At 63.0% G+C, this 20,988-nt stretch overlaps 1 protein-coding gene across 7 annotated transcripts in view; it reads left to right on the top strand.

Annotated features, from left to right (window-relative positions):
• Positions 1-3,321: 3,321 nt before the first annotated feature.
• The window catches only part of TPCN2 (two pore segment channel 2), a 28,760-nt gene continuing 11,093 nt past the window's right edge, over positions 3,322-20,988 (top strand). For 2 of the 7 annotated variants that reach the window (XM_032594943.1, XM_032594947.1), the window contains exons 1-15: positions 3,324-3,457; positions 7,345-7,409; positions 8,119-8,195; positions 8,540-8,717; positions 10,014-10,130; positions 13,564-13,670; positions 14,198-14,270; positions 15,374-15,476; positions 16,415-16,480; positions 17,344-17,408; positions 17,886-17,986; positions 18,584-18,665; positions 18,893-18,979; positions 19,760-19,879; positions 20,037-20,096. In XM_032594943.1, the coding sequence (XP_032450834.1) occupies positions 3,352-3,457; positions 7,345-7,409; positions 8,119-8,195; positions 8,540-8,717; positions 10,014-10,130; positions 13,564-13,670; positions 14,198-14,270; positions 15,374-15,476; positions 16,415-16,480; positions 17,344-17,408; positions 17,886-17,986; positions 18,584-18,665; positions 18,893-18,979; positions 19,760-19,879; positions 20,037-20,096 (1,407 nt within the window). In that variant the 5' untranslated portion in view covers positions 3,324-3,351. Of the gene's footprint in view, positions 3,458-7,344; positions 7,410-8,118; positions 8,196-8,539; positions 8,718-10,013; positions 10,131-13,563; positions 13,671-14,197; positions 14,271-15,373; positions 15,477-16,414; positions 16,481-17,343; positions 17,409-17,885; positions 17,987-18,583; positions 18,666-18,892; positions 18,980-19,759; positions 19,880-20,036; positions 20,097-20,988 lie in introns of all 7 variants that reach the window. The other 5 variants (XM_030331880.1, XM_032594944.1, XM_032594946.1 and 2 more) reach the window with 4 other exon arrangements.

Below are 20,988 nucleotides of genomic sequence, written 5' to 3' on the forward strand. Positions count from 1 at the left end.
CCAAAGTGCCTGTATTTTTTTCGCTGCTGTGGCCCCAGCCCCTAACTAGCGCCTGGCGATCAGGAGATGCTCGTGAGCACTGGCTGGACCGGGCTGGACTGGGAGGCGGCGCCTGGTCGACCCCACAGGAGGCGACCGGGGCACAGACACGGGCTGTGACTCGCCTGAGGCCGCCTCCTCGGCATCGTTCTGGTTTCACCGCCAGACTAGCACTGCTCCCTCCGCCCTGTGCCCCCCGGCCGGTGTCCCCAGGCCCAGGAGACCCATCCACGGGACCACAAGGCTGGCGTGAGGACCCGGCTACCCAGAGGGCCTACCGGCCACTTCTCTCTCCGTGGGCACCCGAGTGCTTACCGAATATTAGTGACAAACTCAGCCCAGATGCTGCCCGTCCGCACCGCAGGGACAGCCTGGCTGTACCAGGGACAGTACGGTACCCTGGCATCTGAGAAAGTTTATTCCGGTCTTCCCTTTACCGAGAGCGCCTTCTACTAGCCGTGAATCCAAGCCAGGCTCCACACCATAGAGTCCGTGTAAACCGTGAACCTATAAACAAGCTGCCCGTTATTTTCCCAGCAAACGTGGGTTTACTCGGGAACAGCAGAGAATTGCAACCTGGGAGAGATGAGCCACAGCAAGGCCACAGGCAACTCTGCAGACAGGACCCCTCCTTTAGAGAGGACGGCGGGAGTTGGGTGGGACCGCTGTAAAGAGAAAGTTCATTGGAGCACTTTACTCCAAGTGCCCGGTGTCGTGGCTTCTCATTGGTTAAGCGGGGGCTATCTCTCATTGGCTGGGCTGTCGCTGGGGGCGGAGAAAGTCTTCCTCCCGCTGGGGTAGGTAAGTTCCAGCTGCGACTGTAAGGTACACGCTCTTCCTGTTGGGGTCTATGATTGACCGCCGGGAGTGGTAGTGCGTGAGAGTCCCCTCCTTCTGTCCTCCCCACTCCATTTCATTTCCTTTTATTTTTAAAGATTTTATTTTAAAAATAAAGCCACTCAGTGTGGGGCTTGAACTCACAACCCCGAGAATCAGAATTGCATACCCCACGGACTGAGCCAGCCAGGGGCCCCTCCCAACTCCATTTTAAATGAGGTTTCCTTTAATTAATTTTCACAAAATGCTTATAGTGCCCTGCATTCCACTTGGGCCTCCGTGAGTTTGTACTCAGACCTAAAGGGAATTCCTTAATCGCAATTAAAGACAAATCCTTGGGGGATGGGCCATTTTTACCAAGTTCTGCGTGCATCTATTTTCTTTTTTCAGAATGAAAGTATCTTACTTTTTCCAGGTTTTAAAATGCATGCTTCGGGGCACCTGGGTGGCTCAGACGGTTACGTGTTCGACTTCGGCTCAGGTCATGATCTCATGGTCTGTGAGTTCGAGCCCCGTGTTGGGCTCTGTGCTGACAGCTCAGAGCCTGGAGCCTGTTTCGGATTCTGTGTCTCCCTCTCTCTCTGACCCTCCCCCATTCGTGCTGTGTCTCTGTCTCAAAAATAAATAAACATTAAAAAAAAATTTAAAATGCATGCTTCTTGTTAAAAAAAAAAACAAAACAAACCAGTCTATGATTTTTCTGACCTCCTCAGATAACCACAGTGTTAACCTCCAGCACTTTTAAAAATGTGCCCACTGATTTGCTCAATGATTTTATTGTTATTTTGATTTGATTTGCATCCCACTGAGGCGAAGTTTGTTTCAAGCATCCTACATCTGTTGTTCCTCTGTGGTGAACTTCCTGTTCCAGTCCTTTGCTGCCCTTCCACCTAAGGAGAATCTAATGTTTTTCTTACTGATTTTTTTAATTAAAATAATTTTTGAAGCACTTTTATTTTTGAGAGACAGAGTGCAAGCAGGGGAGGTGCAGAGAGAGAGGGAGACATAGAGTCTGAAGCTGTCAGTATGGAGCCCGATGTGGGGCTCGAACTTAGAAGCGTGAGATCATGACCTGAGCCGAAGTCGGATGCCTAACCGACTGAGCCACCCAGTCGCCCCTTATGGATTTTTTAAAAAAAGTTTATTTATTTATTTTGAGCGAATGAACAGGGGAGGGTGGAGAGGGAGAGAATCCCAAGCAGGCTCCATGCTGTCAGTGCAGAGCCTGACTCGGGGCCGAACCCAGGAACAATGAGATCATGACCTGAGCCGAAATCAAGAGTCAGACACTCAGTTGACTGAGCCACCCAGGCGCCCCCTTTCCTTGCTGGTTTTTAAGAGCTCTGTGGGAGGCAGAATTTTGGCTCCCTTGACCTTCACCTCCTGGCATCACACTAGTGGTTAAGGTAGGATAGCTGGCTAAAGGGATTTGCAGATGTAATTTAAGTTACTAATCAGCTGATCTTAAAATAAAATGATCCTGGGTTATCTGATGCGCCCAATGTAATGACAGGAGTCCTTAAAAGAAAGAGATGGGGCAGAAGGAGGAAGTTGGAGAGACTGGAGGCATCCTGCTGCATTTTGAAGCATGAGAGAGATTCAGTGCACTTTTGCTGGCTTTGATGATGGAAGGGGCCATGAGGGGAGGAATGTGGTAGTCTCTAGAAGCTGAGAATGATCCCTGGTCGACGTCCGGCAAGAAACAGGGACTGCCGTCGTAGCCTCCCGGCAGTGAATCTGCCAACCGTGTGCATGAGCCTGGCTCAGGCCAGCCAACACCTTGACTTTGGCCTTGTGAGGCCCTGGTGGGAGAACCCCATCCAGCCGCTGGACTTCTGACCTCCAGGACCGAGAGGTGATAAATGGGAGTGGTTTTAGGTAAATTTGCAGAAATGTGTCACCACAGCAATGGGAAACAAGCTTTATGTGTTAACGTTAAAAAGACTTCATATACATGTTGTAAATATTTTTCAAGAGTGTTACTGGTCTTTTCAAAGTTTACCCCTAACTATATTTAATCTCAAGTTCCATTTTGGGGGGATATCCTTTGGGGTGATCCCCGCGTGCCCAACACTCAACATGCAAAACACAGAGTCCTGGGCCCTGCTCCGAGTTTCTGATTCGGGGAGTGCCCGGGAATCGGCCTTTTTCCCAGTGCCCAGGTGCTGCTGACGCACCCGGCCCAGGGACCGCGGTCGCCGGAGGCATTCCGCCCAGCCCTGGGAGGTCCTTAGAGCCCCTCCCTGCGGGGAAGGAAGCTGAGCCCCGCCCCTGACAGGCGGGGCCTAGGAAGGCCCCGCCTCCTCACGCGAATCCTCCGTTCTTATTGGCTGGTGGCGAAGGGGCATCCCCTGTGTCACAGCGCGGTCCGCTCCTCCTCCCGACCTCCGGGGGCGGGGACGCCACGCCTGCGCAGTGGAGCTCGCGCGCGGAGTTCTGCGCTCCGGTGAAGGTCCGGCGGCGCGCGGCGACCCCATGGAGGAGCCACGGGAGGAGTCGGAGCCCCTTCTGAGCCGGGCCCGGGGCGGCAGCGGCCGCCCGGCGGGCTCGGCCGGCTCCCGCGGCGTCCGCGTTGGGCCTGGTGAGCGGCGGCGTGGCGAGTGGGGTCCTCCCCCCCGCCCCGGCCCCGCGCCATCCGCTGCCGTCGCGCCCACCCCCGGGCCGGGGTCCGAGCGGGCGCGGGGCGCCTGGGGAGCCGCCCTGCGGACCCGGGCACTGGCGCGGGTGCGGAGTCGGCCAAGCGCTGCAGGGTCGCGCCCTGCCTCCGACCAGCCGGCCTCGGCCAGCCCGGGGCAGCCAGCGCCGTGCAGCCCCCTCGATGCGTCTCGGGTGGACCCACGCCTCGCGGATCGCCTTGGTGACTCCTAGGAAGCAGCACTTCCATTTTCCTCCCGGTTATTATGGGGGAAACTGAGGCACGGAGAGGGGCGTGCCCATACTCCGGGTCACCCAGCGGGGAGGTGGCTGAGGTGGGATTCGAACCCCGCTGGGAGTAGACTTGGGAGTCCTTTCAGTCTGCCCTCTCATTCCGGGTGCCCGGAGGCTCCCCAGGGGCTGGTCCCCCTTCAGTTTGGGGTTGGGGCGGGGGCGGCCCCCCCACCCCCCACCCGGGCCAGGGAGGAAGCTTCCTCCCTTTGCCCTCTGCAGCTTCCTCCTGTCCTTCCTGTTTACGGCAGAGAAATTGCTGAATCCCGAGGAGGGCGGGAGGGTGGAGTCCAGCGGTCTCTGGCAGACGCCCGGGGGGTTGGGAAGGGCCTCAGCCTCATCTTGCAGAGAAGGAAACCGAGGCCCGGCCCGGAGAGTATCCCGGATCTGTCCAAGGTCAGCCCTGGGATCTGTTGCTAGTGCCGAGCTGGGTGCTCCTTCCAGGGCCACTTTCCTTTTCCGGACTTAACTTTCTTCCTGGGTCCAGGAGGGGCCTGTGGTGTGCGCCCATCCGTGGACTGGGGGGATGGGTGCCTGACCCCAGACAAGAAAACCGGAGGCCGAGGCAGCCACCTGCCTGCCCATCTCAGAGGCTGTCCCCCAGGAAAGGTCTCCATCCAGCACGGATCCCTGGACAAGGGACATAGGACGTGGCGGCATTTGGGTGCCGGGGGGGGGGGGGGGTGGGTTGCAGACTTTGTGTCTGGAGGTCGGAGTGTCTTTCTCGTGCTGTCACTTCTGGCTGTGTGACCTTGGCAGGTTGCCTAACCTCTCCAAGCTTCAGTAAAACCTCTCTAAGCTTCAGTAAAAGGGAGGGAGTCGGAGGGGCTGACCTGAGGGGCGTTGTGACGATTCGGAGAGATTGCTGGGAATGCCCTCTGCACGGGGCCCGGCCAGGTGGCGGAGATGGGGCAGTCGGTGCTGATGGCCATTCTGGGCCTGATTGTGCAGGTCCTACCTAGTCTTGGCAGAGTGGACGGCAGGCCGCTGAGACCTGCATTGTAAGCCAGGAGCCAGGGCCAGGCGGCGTGGACCATGAGAGAGGGCTCTTTGTCCCGACGCCATGCCCCGATGAGGCTTCCCGAGAGCGTGAGGGGACGCTCTGTGTTCTGAGTCTCCCCGGCTAGGCTGTTGGCCCCGGGGGCAGGGGGGACCGAGAACGGCTGGTCACCTCCCAGCTCCCTAGCGGGGCTCCTAGGTGGGGTTCGTCCTGCAGTCGGATTCTCCTGCCAACCGGGGTCCGGGGCCTGTGCTGCCCCACAGACCCTGCGGTCAGGTCCTTCTGACCCAGCCTCACCTCACGGGCTGCAGGGAGAGGGTGGCTGGTTTCTTGTTCCTGGTCGGGGCGCCCCCCCCCCCCCCCCGCTCTGGCTATGGAAAAGTCAGAGGCCGAGGGATTGTCGTGATATGGAAGGGGCTTTTAGAATAATACCTAGTAGCTACAGCAGCCCATTCAGTCTGCACAGCCGTGCCGTCGCATCTGACCTGTAAGGGGAAACTGAGGCATAGAGGTGCGGGGGCTTGCCCAGGGTCCTCAGGGAGCTGGTCGGGGTCCCAGGCAGGCAGTGCAGGGTGGAGCCTGGAACAGGAGAGGGGGCTTAGACTCGATGTTGGGGATGGTGGGGGGCGGGGGGCTTGGGGCAGAGGCAGAGAGACTGGTCCAGGGCTGATGTGGGAGCAGCGTTGGAGCCCCTGCTGTCCTCTGCTCTCTGTGGCAGACATTCTACGCTGACATTCCAACCTGGTGTGCCCTGCGATTGCCACCTGGGGTGATGGTCCCTAGACCGCCACGTTGGGAGACAGTGCTCCGGGTAGGGCCAGGGCATGGAGTCTTGGGAGAGCTTGGCCTTGGTGGGGCCGAGTTCAAGATGAGTGGCTCGGAGGGCGTAGGGTGGAGGAAGCGGCGGGACGGGTGGTGGGCAAGGGGGGCGTCGGCCGCACCAGGCTGAGGGCAGTGTGGACTTCCTCCTGGAGCGCTGGGGACTTGTGGGAAGCTGTGACATGCTCATGACTGAGGATCTGTGACGAGATACCCCTGGCCGCTGGTGTCGCGGGCTGCAGAGCAGGTGGCGTGGCCCTTCTGAGGTTTGGTGTCCTGAGGCCCGGGCGAGAGGTGTGATGAGTGCCGGACAGTCCCCGGGTGCCTGACACCCCTGGCCAGTGATGGCTTGTCTGGGCGTGAGCCCCTTCCGCTGCACCCCACGCCTGGGCGTGGAGTGAGCCCGGAGGCTCTTCTTGTCCAGGAAGCTTGTATCCTTAGATCTCTCCAGGCTGAGATCCCATCTCTTATCCGGGGATTTGGTAACATGGGGCCTCTTGCCAGCCCTCAGACCACCCTGCCCTCACAGGCTCCCCTCTTTCGCTGTTCACTCAATCACGCGATAAAGGAGCTTTGAGGGCTGCCGCGTGCCGAGCCCTGCACTGTCCGGGGCTCCCTACGGCGGGGGATAGAACAGAGTGCCGTCTGATCACAGTTCTTCCCAGGATGCTGTCGGGGAAGCAGGCTGTCACCACCCTCAGAGCCTCCCTGGGAGAACTTCCAGGGCGTGGAGGTTATACATGGGGGGAAACCAAGGCCCAGATGGAGGGCGGGGCTCGCTTTGGGTGACACGGCGTGCCGTGGCAGAGCGGGGAAGGAGTCTAGTCTCCTACCTGTGTCCAGGGTCCCCCGCATCCCTGCTTGGCCCCCGGACCCTGCTGCAGGAGCCCTGAGGACAGGTGCATGTGCTTCCCTGGGGATGGCGGGCAGAGTGGGGCAGTGGTCCACGGCCTGCTCTGCTTCTGGCTTTGGTACCTCTGCTCTAGAGCCGTGCACACGTCTGTGTGTTCTCTGTACTGGTTAAGGGTAGTTTTCAGAAGCTGCTGGCCCAAAGGGGCCACGTGTGAAAATAGAATCTTCAACAGGAACCGCTGCCATGTCATTTCCCTGATCCGGGAGCTGCTGGGGCTGCGTGCGGGCTCTTCTCCCCGCCCCCGGGGCCCGGGCTGCCTGGGCTGCACCCTCTCTCCTGGGCGCCGGGCAGTGAGGTTCCTCCGTTGCTGCGAACCACGGCTCCTCATGCCTGCCTTCTCCCTTTGTGTCCAGCAACAGCTTCTGCACCAGAGCCACAGAGGTGGCCCTTGCCCCACGATCAGTGGACAGAACCCGAGGCCGCAGGGACTGATCTCGTTTGCAGCTTATGGCTCCTTGATGGGCAGGGGACAGGGGTGCTGGGATGGCTTCAAGCCGCCTGACTTCAAGGCCCCTTGTAGTCGGGAGCCTTCCTGGGGCCCACGGAGGCTCCGTCCATCCTCCTGGGCCCTGAGGCCCCAAGTTGCTGGTTGGTGAAGGCGGCAGAAGGGCAGTGACGGCCGCGCAGTCCTCCCTGTGCCAGCCCAGGTCTGGGGCTCTCTTGTGTGCAAACTCGCGGCAGGGCGAAAGGCCGGTCATTCCAGAGCCTTAGGAAACAATGCCTCCAAGTTCTCTCCTTGAGCTCAGTGGCCCTGTAGCAGGTGAGTGCCACGTGATCCCCCACGTCACCTGATGTGTGTCTCTGCCTGCAGGTGCTGCGTCCAGGCAGGATCTCTGCTTTGACCAGGCTGCCGTCTTCATCGAAGATGCCATCCAGGTGGGTGGCACCCGTTCCCGGTGGCTGGGCCTGGGCCCGCCTCTAGGTTTTGTGGGGACTGGGTGACGGCTGCCCCGATGGGCCCCTCCTCGCTGTCCTGGGGCCAGGGCCTCGGTCGCTGGACCGTGTGGCCATGATTACCGTGATGACGGGCACTTTGGGCACGGCTCGCCTGGAGTCCTCCCTAAAGCAGGTGGGCACTGGGTGCTCTTCTGAACCCTGGAAACGCTCGTTTCGTTGAGTTACCACCTACTGAGGGCCTGTCCGGGTCTTGGGAAAGATGCTCCAAGATGGCCAGACCATCCCCTGCCGGAAAATGCTATTGAGGCTCAATTCGGGAAATAGAATATGGAAGGGAGCGGTGTGCCAGGTGGGGGGCATCCTGGAGAGTGGCACCGTTGTAGGGCCTTGCACGGCAGAGGGGACAGTGTCACAGGCAGGCAGAGGGCACAGCTGTGCACTTAGAAACAGGTATCCACGCGGGGCAATGGATGCCCAGGGTGTCCTGAGTCTGCCTGCTAACGTGCCCCTGCTGGGCCACGAGAGAGCCCTTTCTCCATGTGTGCGATCGAGTGGACTCCGGTCCACGGCCTGTGTCCCCGCCTAGGGCCCGTCGAGGGGTCAGCGGGGGCCCTGCACGGGGCTGGCCGTGCTGCGTGGCTCCGAAGGGGCCCCCGCTCATGCTCTCCCGTGCGTCTTTGACCTTCAGTACCGCTCCATTAACCACCGCATGGACGCCAGGTCGATGTGGCTTTACCGACTGTATTACTCCAACACCTTCCAGTGGTGAGAAGGGGCACGCTGCGCGGGTGCCTGCGGCCTGGCTGGGTGGGGGGAGGCCGGCTCAGGGTCCAGGCAGGCTCCCCCTCCCCTCTGTCCTTGCCACGGGGCCCAGCCCACGGAAAGCGGGGCCCTCCCGGCGATGAGGTCCAGCCACGCCACTGAGTTTTGGCCTGGGCACCGTCAGCTGACCGCTCCAGAGTGGGCACAGACCGCGAGGCGGGGGCTCTGCTTCTGGAAGCCACCGAGTGTGGCCTGCTGTCCTGCCCGGCCCTCTGCCGGCCGATGTGCTTTGCGGCCCAGAGCCTCGCTGGCTCGTGCGTTTCAATTAGTTCTGGTTCTTTTCTCAGGACGTTGAGCCTCACCATCTTCTTGATCCTGCTTTTGGCTTTTATCGAGACCCCTTCCTCGCTCACTAGCACCGCGGACGTCCGCTTCCGCTCGGCCCCCTGGGACCCGCCCTGTGGCCTCACCGAGAGCGTCGAGGCGCTCTGCCTGCTGGTCTTTGTGGCTGACGTGTCTGTGAAGGTGAGCCGGGCGCCATCAGGTGCCAGAGCGCGGGGGCCGGTGTCCCCCCAGCCTGCCTGCTGCCCTCCGGATTAATCTTTACGCTCCCGGAGCTGGCTGCCTTTTTTCTCTGACTGTACCTTCCCCCTGTGAGCAAAGGCCTGGGTTGGTTGGAGGACAAGAGACCCCGTCAGCTCTTCTCTCTCTGGACTGAACTGAGTCTGGGTTCGGGCCTGCCAGGTGCACGGCCTCGCGGGGCCTCCGGGAGTGGCCCAGGGTCTGGCAGTGCCTCTGTGAGGAGAGACCCCGATGGAACAAGAGAGGACCGGTGGTCTCGCTCGTGGGCCGCCCTCCCGCCCCCATGAGAGGAGGAACACGGGAGGAGGTAGGTGTGGGCTGGAAAAGGACCGGCTGCCGCGCGGTCTGACCCGAGTCCTTCGGGAAGCTGGAGGTGGGTCCGGCCTTCCTCATGTGAACTTCTGAGCCACGTCAGGGGTTCAGAGCCATAGCGGCTTCCCAGCACGATGCGGAGGGGCCGAGAGATCTTCCTGTGGGCCACACGTCCTGTTACTTTGGTCGAACGGTAGTGATCCCAGCGCCACAGGCCCAGCCGAGCACACGCAGCTGGCCACGGAGCCCCAGGTAGTGCGGCAGACTGTCCCCAGAGCCCCGCAGGGCCTTGGTCTGGTGCCCGCCGGGCTGTCCTGCTGTGGGGGTGGCTTCGGGCCCCTGCTGCTGGCGCTGGGGGCCGTGGGGGACCGAGGGCCCGGACCGCTTCACATTGTTTCTTTTTTAGCCCACGATGTGTTTATGGGTTTGAGGGTTTTCAGACTGGAACTGAAACTGGGGAGCGGTTCTCATTAGCGTCTTCCGAACGGTTGGGACGGTTGGGGAGTCTTGAAAGATAGAGAGCGTACATTTTTGTCTGCGCAGCGTGACCTCTGGATGCCCCTGCTGCCGGTGGGGCTGTTGGCACCTGGCCAGTGGGCCCCCGAGGAAGACCTGGTCTAGATGGTTCTGGGTGTGGGCCGGCCCTAACCAGAAGCGGACCACGAGTGCCGTTGCCCCTTTTCCAGAACGGCTCTTTTCCAGAGTGGTTTCTGTGTGCGAGCCAGACTGGCGGCCGGGGCGGGCAGGACCGATGAGGAGGCGGGCCAGAGGGGTTAAAGTGCCCGAGGTCACCAGCGGGCTGGGGGGGGGGGTCTCTGCTGCGGGCGCCCCGGTCTCACCCCTGCGCGTCCACGGCCTCGGACCGGCTGCAGGGCTGGTGTCTGTGGGGCTGCCTGCTCGCCCGCTCACCCACCGCCTCTCTTGCAGAGCTATCTGGTTGGATGGGCCCAGTTCCGGAAGAACCCCTGGCTGCTGGCCTACCTCGCAGTGCTGGTCGTGTCTCTCGCGGACTGGATCGTGTCGCTGAGTCTGGTTTGCCAGGAGGTAGGTGGTGCGGTGGCTCCGAGGCGGGAGCGGGGAGCTCTGGGTGGCCCATCTGCTGCCTGTCTCTTCCCACCCTCCTAGCATTTCAGTCAGCTGCTGGCCTTGTCCCGTCCTGTAGAAGAAGGCCCGTCCTGAGGCCTGGGGAGGGCACAGGGATTGCTAATTCCTGCCTCCCCACTTGTCAGCTGAATTTCTTGCCCGCCTGGGTCCCCCAGGAAAGCACCATCCAGGGCCTCGCGCCCAGAGCTCTGGGGCCTGCGGTAAGAAGGCCCACATTGGCCACTGGTCCCCAAACCTCTCTGGCTGCACCATCCCCCACCACCCGGATGCTCTGCCCCGTGATTGGATAGAGGAGAAGCAGGGAAAGTGGGTGTGGGGACATCCGTGTCCCTCAGGGCCAGTCGGGGACACAAGCCCATCGGGTGCTTTAGCCAAGAGAGTTTACATAGGGGCTTAAACAGGTGTCGAGTAACCGACAAAGCAGAACGGGGCCCCGAGGGACACAGAACTGCAGGAAGCTCGGGGGACAGGCCCCCAGAGCTGGCGCCCCGCCCCTGGCATCTGGAGGGGTGCAGATCACCAGTGCCCCTGCGGAGACTGCTTGGTTCTGGGAGTGCCGGAGGCAGGGCTGGCTGGCAGTCCCAGGGCGTGGGCACCTGCCCTAGGGACAGCAAGGGGACAGCAGGGAGCCGTCCGTCTGCCCCTCCGGTGTCCCAGCCTCTGTCCACGCCCTCGCTGGCAGAAGTAAGCGGGGAGCCGCTGCCGAGAGAGAGAGCTGCAGGGCTGACGAGGGGAGGGCGCCAAGGGGAGGGCGCAGGGCCCGCCTCCCGCTTCCTAGCAGGAAAGAGCCTCGTTAGCTTACGAACCCACATCTGCGTAACAGGCCAGGAAGACCGAGCACAGCTCAGACCTCGCTTTGTTATCGGTGGGGCCCTCACTGCCACTTACAAGTTCCTCTCCCTCTGCGTCCTGCGGCCCTTGCCTCCGCCAGCTCCCCAGCACCTCGGGGCGCTTCCCCTCAAATGGGGACCCAGGCCTCCACTCCCGGCTGTCCTTGGCAGATGGACACCCCTGCTGGCACGGCACCCTGCTTTGCATGAATTCTTACGTGTGTCCCTGGTGGAGCGCCCCCCCCCCCCCCCCCCAGAGCAGCAGGACACTGAATCGTGGGGTTGGGGGAGGAGTTGCTGTTCCTGTCACGTCCTGGTGCTCAGGGCCTCTGATGCGCCTTCTGGTCCCACAGAGGGCTGTGCCCCACAGCTGGGGTCACTGAGCCTGCCTAGGGCCGTTGGGCCCTCCCGCGGGCCAGGCACTTCAGGGTGAGGGCCATCGTGAGGCCAGTGGGGGCTGTGGGGCTGCCCTGAAGCAGCGTGGGCCCCTGAGGCTCAGAGGGTGGCCCCTGGGTGCCCCCAGGCAGAGCCCCAGCCCGCACGCCTGTCTGTCCGGTGAGGATAGCGCCCCTGCCTGGGGAAGGGGCATATCGCAGTCACCCACCCCCTGCCAGGGGGCCGCATCGGGCTGGGTGAGCCGAATTGAACCCGGCTCTGCTTCTGGAGGGCGGGGTGTCAGTGGTGCCCTGGGGGGAGAGGCTTGCACATTACAGGACGCGTCCTTCCGTGTCTTGTGGGTGTTCACTCTGCCCATCCGCACATGCGCTTCCTGGACCCCATCCCCTGTGGTCTGGCCTGTTCTTTCCGTGCCCTGATCCCAGGAATCGTTACGTTTCCCAGTATAGACGGGGCGGACCCCGCTTGCCGCAAAGCTTTCCCTTCAGTACCGTCTCGGGGGGGATTCTCCCGATTGAGGCTGGAATGCCACAGGTGGTCCACTGGGTAGAGTCAGCCCATCACCCAGAACCATCCAGAAACCAGACCCCAGGTTTCTCCCTGTGGCCAGCTGGCCAGTCAACTCACACAGGCACCAGGGCGGGGAGGGCGGGCAGGAGAACCAGGGGCATCCCACCCACTCCGGTCTAGTCTCTCACGTCCATTTCTACTTTGTGGCCAGGAGGGTCACATCCCTCGTGGTCTACCGGTGACCGGATGGGCCATGGTCACGACTCTGCCGTGTCTCTTTCTCACGGGGGACTAGGTATCTGCAGATCAGTGGTGAGCTGTGAGTCTGTGTGGGCCTCCCAGGGGCACCCCACCCTGGCCCTAGGCTGGCGTCTAATCAGAGTTGAGTCTTGTGGATGAACCTTCCCATCCTTCATCAAGGCCACATGTCTCCGTGTCCATGACCTGACGTGGCCCCCGTGTCAGGAGGGCCCTTGGCAGGTTGGGTCACTACACCCGGGGAGAAGCCGCACCCTGTCCCGTGTCTGATTACTGGTGAGGGTCCAAGACCCCGGGTGCGGGTGCCAGCGGGGCCTTCAGCCCCTGCCTGGCCTAGAGAGATGGCTGGAAGATTCGGGATACGGGCCCTGAGGCAAGGTTCCTTCCAGGGGCGGCGAGCGGATCATGGGCGAGCTGGGGACGCTGGTTCCTCAGCCCACAGGGCAGGGCTGGGGGCGTGGCCCTGAGCGTCCTGAGCCGGGAGCTGGGCCCCTTCCGAGGGTGCGAGTAGCCGAGGGAGGTTGAGTCAGGCCTTGGGATCACCTGTGGTGCAGACGATCTGGAGGGTCTGCCGTGTGCTGGAGGGACCTCATTCGGTCGCGAGAGACACCTGCGGGTGCGCGGCAGGATTCCAGAGCGGTCTGAGCAGAGAGGGGGGCCAAGGCCGCAGCCAGCGGGACGGTGAGGGGCGGGCCCTGGGCGGGCCAGAGTGGGCCTCCGGGCAGTCCGTAGGGCCTGGGGCTGACCTAGCTGTGCTTCTGAGACGAGAAGCCCAGGGGGCCCGGAGTCTGGAGCTGAGAGCTGGGAGGGGCGGGTGGATGTGGGAGGGACAATCATCACCGTGAGCCTGAAAACCAAGAGGCCTGATGAGCTCGCCAGAGTGCGAGGCCTCAGAGGGCAGGAGGGGCCCTGGGCGCCAGCACTCGGGTCAGGCCCCGGGAGACGGCCCGAAGCACTGGGCAGACTCAGGCCTGGAGGTCACTGGACAGGAGGACCGGCTGGGTCGGGAGCGGGGACACGCGGGGCGGGTGGAGGGGTGAGTGGGGGGGCGAGGGTTCTGTTGCGAGTGAAGGTGTCGGGACATGTGGTGTCTTGCTAGCAGATGAGGGAGAAGGGGCGCCTGAGGGGGGCCCTCGAGAAGGCCGGGGGGTCCCGAGGACAGTGGGGGGGTGGGGCGCGGGGAGCGGCCCCTGGGTGCTCTGATCGCAGGGGTGGCCCCTTGGCAGGGGTGTGAGGAGGAGGGTGTGGAGCCCGAGGTGGAAGCTGGGGCGTGCAGGGGCAGGAGGGGCAGGGGCAGGGGCGTGAGCGGGGCCCGGGGCTCTTCGGCCTTCTGCCCCCGGCCTGGGTGGAAACGGGGGCCCCTTCCTGCCGTCTTTCAGCCCCTGCGGATTCGCAGGCTCTTTCGCCCCTTCTTCTTGATGCAAAACTCCTCCATGATGAAGAAGACGCTCAAGTGTATCAGGTCGTCGCTGCCGGAAATGGCCAGGTGGGCTCGCCGGGCGGGTGGGGTCTCCTGCTCCCTGCTGTGCCGTCGGGGCGCCGGGACTGCGGCCTGGGGAGGCCGGTGGGTGGGTGCTGGGGCCTCCCGGCAGCCCCTTAGCGGCCTTGTGCCCCCTGCCTGATGGCTGCAGAGCCCTGCGGGTGCTCCCTTCTGCCCCTCCCCGCCCGCTCTCCTCCCGTCCCTCCCCCAGTTCTCTCTCCGTCCCCTCCCCCTGCGGCTCACATGGGTGACCCCTCACGTTCCAGCCCAGATGGCTGGACGTGGCCTTCCCCTCTGGGAGACGGGGTCCTTGGACCCCCAGGAAATGCTTTTGGGGTCACCGATCGTCCCTGCTGGGGAAAGAGGGCTGGCTCCCTTGGGGCGGGACCAGTAGCTGAGTGCACGGCGGGCTCTGTCGGGGCAGGGAGTTCCCCGCGCGGTCGGGTCGGCTGTCCCTAGTCGCTCGTCCGCTGGGGTGCGTGGGGTGCGTGGGGTGCGTGTCCCGTGCTGAGCGCCCCTCCCCACCTCCCCAGCGTCGTGCTGCTGCTGGCGCTGCACCTGTGCGTCTTCACCATGCTCGGGATGCTTGTCTTCACAGGCGAGAAGGTACGCGGTGCTCTGCTCTGACCCGGCCCGGGGCCCTGGGGTTTGGGTTGACAGGGCGGCCCAGGGGGAGCTTCCGGGTCATTCCGGGGCCCGGTTAGGCTGCCTGCCCCAGCCTGGTGACCAGGGTCAGTGTCGGCCCACCCAGGCTCCGGGGTCTCTCCACGTGGCCGGCCTTCCGTGCACCCCTGATGGGGCCCCCGGGTGCCCCCTGCCTCGCGGGCTCAGGGCCGGTCTGCCTGGTGGCCCTCCTTCCGTCTCCCCTCCCTGCCCCGTCACTCACCCGGCTCTCTTTGCACCCCTGTTAGACGGAGGCCCCCTCATTCCGGCATTTGGGGCCCTCGGGATGGACTGCACCACCGTCCCCGTCGCGGCACCTGCCTGTCCCCACTTCCTCTTCTCCAGCTGTGGAGAAGCTCTCCCCCCCCCCCCCCCCGCCGCCCCTGTCCCCTTCTTCCAGCTCCTCACTGCTCCTTGGCCCCCAGTGGCTTGTTGCTGTGTGGAGGTGTCTCCCACCTGTCGCCTCGGTCCCCCCGCCCCATGCATCTGTGGTCCAGCGTGTCCTTCCTCATGTCCCGGCCAGGGCTGCTGTCCTCAGGCCTGGAGCTGTCCTGCCTCTGTCCTGGGAATGTGGCCGATGGTCAGCCAAGGCCGGTTTTCATTGAACTTGTGGTATTTGGGGGTTCAGGCTGTGCTGTCCATGAGGGGGGACTGAAAACTGTCCTTTCTGACTTCGGGAGAGCTGGAGCTGCCGCGCGCGCGCGCGTGTGTGTGTGTGTGTCTGTGTCTGTGTCTGTGTCTGTGTGTGTCTGTCCATGTGGTTGTGTGGTCGTGTGTGCTGTGTCTGCGTGTGTCTCGGCCAGGGCGGCTGAGAGCTTTTCGCCGTGGTTCCCAGCAGACCCTCTTTGGTGGCCGGTGTCCCTGTGGGTGCACGGCCTCCCTGAACACTGGCTCTTGGGCCCAGAGGCCGCGAGTGAGGTCCTGTCTGTGAGTGCAGAGCCTGCTGGGAGGTGATGGGGACATGGCAGGTCAGGGGATGCTGACCTCACAATGGCCGCTGGGGCAGAGGCCCGACGGCGCCTCAGAGCTGTCACATTCACTCTCAGCAGGACGACGGGCAGGACCGGGAGAGGCTGACGTACTTTCGCAACCTGCCGGAGGCCCTGACCTCCCTCCTGGTGCTGTTGACCACAGCCAACAACCCTGACGGTGTGTGAGGAGTGGGGAGAGGCCCCGGGGGGGGGGGGGCAGTTTTGGTTGTCGCTGGGCCGCAGAGCCGGGCTCCGGGCCGCGGGGGTGCCGAAGGCCTTTTTATCGCCCGGGGGAGGATGACACTGGCTTCTCTCCCTCCCTCGCTCCTTGGTTTTCTTTCCCTGTTTGTCTTTTCCCTCCTTCTTCCTGCCTTTTTCCTTTTTCTTCCGTTTTTTCCCGTCTCCTGTGCTCGCTTCCTCCCTTTGCGTCTGTTCCCTTCGCCTTGTCTTTCCCCCGTCTCCTGACTTCACCGGGAAGCTAAGAATGCATGAGATGTGTGTCTGGCGGGGCCCCCGGTGGCCTCCTCTCTGAGGCCTGACCGCTTTCCCTGTTGCCCCCCGGGCCCGGCCCTGGGTCTCAGGTGGCTGTGGCTGCTCACGTTTTTGGGTGGCTGCCGGGGCCTCTCTGTCTGGGCGAGCGGTACGGCCAGGGTAGGGTGCCGTAGGCCTCCAGGGCTTGGCCGTGGCCTGGTCCCCTGGCTGGTGACCTTCGTCTTGGGCGCGGGGGTGATCCCCCCATCACAGAGACCTTCCCGGGAGGGCAGCCCCCGGCTTCTACACCCAGGGAGAGCTGTGCAGCGGGACCCCGAGCGTTGTGCCCGTGCGTCCCGTGAGTCCTAGCGAGTCACCCGAGGGAGAGCTGACCTTCCGGTCTGCGGGGAGTTGACAGGGGAGCAGATCTCAGCGGAAGGGAGGAGCAGCCTTGAGAAGTAGTGAGCCCTCCATTCCGAGGGTGTGCTGGCAGAGCCGGGGGTCGGCATTGGACCAGAAGGCCTCCTGGGTCTCCCAGCCGAGCCCTTCTCTCCTCTGGGAGGCAGACGGCGTGGGGCCGTGAGGGGATCGGACGGGACGCTGAGGTGGGAGCAGGGCTCAGTCTCTCCGCTTTCTTTCTCCCAGTGATGACTCCTGCGTACTCCAAGAACCGGGCCTATGCCATTTTCTTCATAGTCTTCACCCTGATAGGTAAGTTCCGGTGGGTCTGCAGGGGTCGCTCGGGACAGGATTCTGCCCCCAGTGGCAAGATTGCGAATGCTCAGGTGTGAGTGTGCCCTCCCGACCCCATGACCTCCCCCCATGTGCCCTCCCGACCCCATGACCTCCCCCCATGTGCCCTCCGGACTCCGTGACCTCCCCTCATGTGCCCTCCTGACTCCATGACTTCACCCCAGTGTGCCCTCTTGACCCCATGACCTCCCCCCATGCGCCCTCCTGACCCCATGACTTCACCCCAGTGTGCCCTCCCGACCCCATGACCTCCCCTCATGTGCCCTCCTGACCCCATGACTTCACCCCATGTGCCCTCCCGACCCCATGACCTCCCCCCATGTGCCCTCCTGACCCCATGACCTCACCCCAGTGTGCCCTCCCGACCCCATGACCTCCCCTCATGTGCCCTCCTGACCCCATGACCTCACCCAAGTGTGCCCTATTGACCCCATGACCTCCTCCCATGTGCCCTCCCGACCCCATGACCTCCCCTCATGTGCCCTCCAACCTCGTGGCTTCTTAGTGTGACCATCTCGTGGTCTTTGGTCTGTGACTACCGATGGCCCCTGTGCCTGTGGCTGGGCAGGCCTGGTGTCTTGCGTGTTCATTGGATGAGGACAAGGCTACATGTGGGGTGACTGGTGTGCCCCGGGCACCTGACGGGAACCACGAGCACGCCCTGCTCTGTGACCGTCCCTGCCCTTCTTGCCCCCCCCCCCCCCCCCGGGGGGTTGCTGTGCCCATGTCCCCTCTGTGCCCCTGGATGCCGGCCTGGCCCTGGGCCCCCGGGGTGCTCCCTCTAGACTCTGCCCGATGACTGCGGCTTTTCCCACTCGAAGGAAGCTTGTTTCTGATGAACCTGCTGACGGCCATCATCTACAACCAGTTCCGGGGCTACCTGATGGTGAGCCGGGCCGCTGTCCCTGTTCCCGCCTGAGCAGCTGCCCCTGGAGGCCAAGCGGGGCGCGACCGAGCTGACCGGCCAGGCAGTCCCCGCAGTGAGGGGTGGCCGGCCGGGGGTGGGGTGGCGGCCCCTGCTGGTCTCGGCGCCGCCTCCCGTGGGGAAGCGGGAGCCGCGGCACATCCTTGCCGTCCAGGCCGCTTCTAGAGGGAGGCCTCGAGGTCGCCCCTCCCAGGGCAGGCGGCCCCGACCCCACCGTGTGTGTGAGAGCTGGGGGCCCCAGGCGCGCAGAGCGGAAAAGCACGTCTGCGTGAATTCCGCAGGCCGGGAGGGGTCTGGCCATGCCCCTGGGGCCCGAGGGGGCAAGGGCCACTCCCAGCCGCGGGCGGGTGGGTGCCCCCAGAGGCCGCTGCACAGGAGGGGGTGTGTGGCCGGGAGAGGCCCGACCCCGCCACTCAGAGCCATCGTCCTGGCTTGCAGAAGTCCTTCCAGACCTCGCTGTTCCGGAGGCGGCTGGGGGCCCGGGCCGCCTACGAGGTCCTCTCCTCCATGAGCACATGGGGAGAAGCCCACCCTCGAGGGTGAGTGGCGGGGCTCCCGGGAGCCCCTTCTCCCCGAGGAAGTGGGGGCGCCTGCTGCCGGGAGGGAACGCCTTAGGGGTGGCGTGCTCTGTGGGGCGTTTCCCGGGGACCGCTCTGCCCAGCTCCCTGCGGGCTGGGGCCTGGGCATATCCTGAGGGCACCGCCTCTCTGGTGCCGCGGGGTCGTCCTCGTGAGCCCCGGAGACCCTGGGCCGGCGGGGGCCGAGGCGCTTTGGCCCTCTCCCCCGACTGCGCCCTTCCTGCGCCCCTGCGCTCGGGCGCCCGAACCAGCAGGACCCGGTCTGGAGGTGGTGTCGGTGTGGAAGGCTCTGGCTCGGACGGCTTGTTAGCCGTGGCGCTGCTGTCGTCCCGCCTGCCGCTTCCGAGGGCCAGCGCGCTCCTCTCGGGGGGGCGACAGTAGCGTCTCTGGGCATTTTAGACGACAGGACGTCGGAGGGCCTGTGGTCGGCTCTTTCACGGAGGCCCGTGTCATCGCCCAGGGCGGCTCAGTCGCACGCGCGCAGCCCAGGCCAGGGGGGCGGGCGCCGGGTGCGCTGCGCTGGCCGGGCTCACTGGGGCGCGGTGTCTTTCTTCCCAGGGTCGGGGTGGACCCCCAGGACTTCCTGCAGGTGCTGCAGAGAGTCCAGCTGCACAGCCACCAGAAACCGGTCATCATGGAGGTATCGGAGTCCCCTCTTCCCCTTGCCCTCCTCGGTCTGTGATCTGGGCTCCCCCTGGAGGTCACGTCGGCCAGCAACCCCGCTTCCGCACAGGGCGTCCTTTCAGATCGGCCGGGGCCGGCCCCGGGGGGCCGGTGGGGGCCGGGCCCGGCGCACCCTCCTGTCCTGGGCCCTTCCTCCCCTGGGCCCAGCTGACCCCTGCTGACCTGTGTTTCTGTCTTTTGTAGAAGGTGCGTTCCTACGGTGGTGACCTTCTGTCGGCCGAGGAGTTTCAGAAGCTCTTCAACGAGTTTGACAAAAGGGTGATTAAAGAGGTAACTGAGCCACCTGCTTAGGGCCAGGCCACCCGGGGTGAACGGGGAAGTTTACGGTGCGTGTTGGCATTGATCACCCGGGTGACCCTTGGCGTCAGTGCCAGGGATTCTGGCCCTGAGGATGGGGAACGGGAACAGAGGTTGCTGGGCTCTTGGAAACCGAGGAGGTTTTGTTAACCTGATGCAATTCGCAGACCACAGGGACTGGCCTGGGCCAAGCCTGACTCAGGGGAACCTTCTGGATGGGTTTCCCTGTCTGCCTGACAGACTCTTACCTACTTCCTGTGTGTCCTTCTCTGGAGCTTCCTGAGTTTGTCCAAAGCGTTTGTCCTTTGTCCTTGACCCTGATTTGTAAAGTCCCCAGACGGGCCTTGGCATCCAGCTCAGCACTGTGTCCAGATGACTGTCCCGTGTCAGTTACTGGCGTGTAATTTACGTACATTTGTTCACAGAACACTTTGTGTCTGGTGGTAACACCTGGCGTGTGTTCAGGGTCCCCCCCGGATAGTCCCTCGTGGTTTACTTAAGCCGCTTAGTGACCGTTTAGGCTCTCTCTGCCTCTCTTTTGGTGTTCAAAGACTGCTGGGATGAACGTCTTTGTGCCCCTATTTTCGTGTTTGAGATTATTTTCTCAGGCTGGATAGACTGGGATGAGAGAGAAGGTAGGAAAAGTTGAATCCCAGAATAAGGGGGTGCGGACACCGGAGGGCGCCCAGCGGCCACGTGCCCCCCCCCCCCCGTAGGCACGTGTGTTTGAGCACACGCGTGTTCCCTCCCCAGCGCCCGCCGCGGCCCGAGTACCGGTCTCCCTTCCTGCGGAGCACTCAGTTCCTCTTCAGCCACCGCTATTTTGACTACCTGGGGAACCTCATCGCCCTTGGGAACCTCGTGTCCATTTCTGTGCGTGTGCCCTTGCCCTCGTGTGGATGCGGGAGGCGCCTCGCGCCCGTCCCCCCCCCCCCCCGCCTTGCCCCTGCCCCTGCCCCTCCTCCCGGCCCTCTGCCCGAGGTCTCTGCCGGGCCCGGCCGGCGAGCCGCCTCCCGTTCTGGCTCCGCAGGTGTTCTTGGTGTTCGATGCCGACGTGCTGCCTGGGGACCGTGATGACTTCGTCCTCGGGGTGAGCTCTGGGGCCGTGCGGCCGGGGTGACAGCGGCCAGAGGGAGTGAGTGTGCACGGCCTCCCTGCCCCGGGGCCCTCCTGCTGCAGAGCGGCTCCTCCTGTCGCGGGGCGCCCCCAGAGGAGGGGTGCTGGCCCGGGCGAGGCCGGGGGCGGGGGGCAAGGCAGCGGGTGGGGCCACCCCATCTTGCCGCCTTGTCTGGCCCTGGGATTTGAGCTTCTCCGTGGCTGGTTCTCAGCCCTTTTTGGAACCGTGAGCTCCTTTCTTAATGTTACGTGGTCTCATCAAACTCTCTAGGAATTTAAAAACAATTTTCCCACGTTGGATGTTAAGCAAAGTAGCAGCCACGCCCCTACGGTACCTAACGCCAGAACTCTTAACAAAGTGGGTGTTCTCACGGCGTCGTGAACGATGTTAAAATTGACACAAACGACTACATCTTCTCTAATTACGTAGGAAGCTGTTTGATTTATCTGGTTTAATGTGCCAGGACAGCTTGTGTCCTGTGTGTTAGATGTGGAGCAAAACTTATCCAAGTTTGAAAATCGAAACAACGGCTTTTCTGACCTGAAATGCTTGAAATTCCTGCATTTTGCATTTCAGGAAAATCAGATTTTCTTCTTTCTTCTTTCTGTTGTATTTTTTTCCTGGATGACCCCAGAAAGGTTCAGTCTCCTCCTCGTGAATGACACATTCCAGAGGTGGCTGGTTTTCATTCCTGACAAAAGTCAAATTGGATACACTTGATCTATGTTTTCTCTCTTTTTTCCTTTTTCTTTTTTTAAAAGAGAGAGCACACTGGCTCGAAAAGGGGAGTGGGGTGGAGGGGGAGGGAGGGAGAGAGAGGGAGAGAGGGAATCTCAAGGGGGAGGGAGGGAGAGAGAGGGAGAGA

Source organism: Lynx canadensis, chromosome D1 (genome assembly GCF_007474595.2).
Source record: "Lynx canadensis isolate LIC74 chromosome D1, mLynCan4.pri.v2, whole genome shotgun sequence".
NCBI lineage: Eukaryota > Metazoa > Chordata > Mammalia > Carnivora > Felidae > Lynx > Lynx canadensis.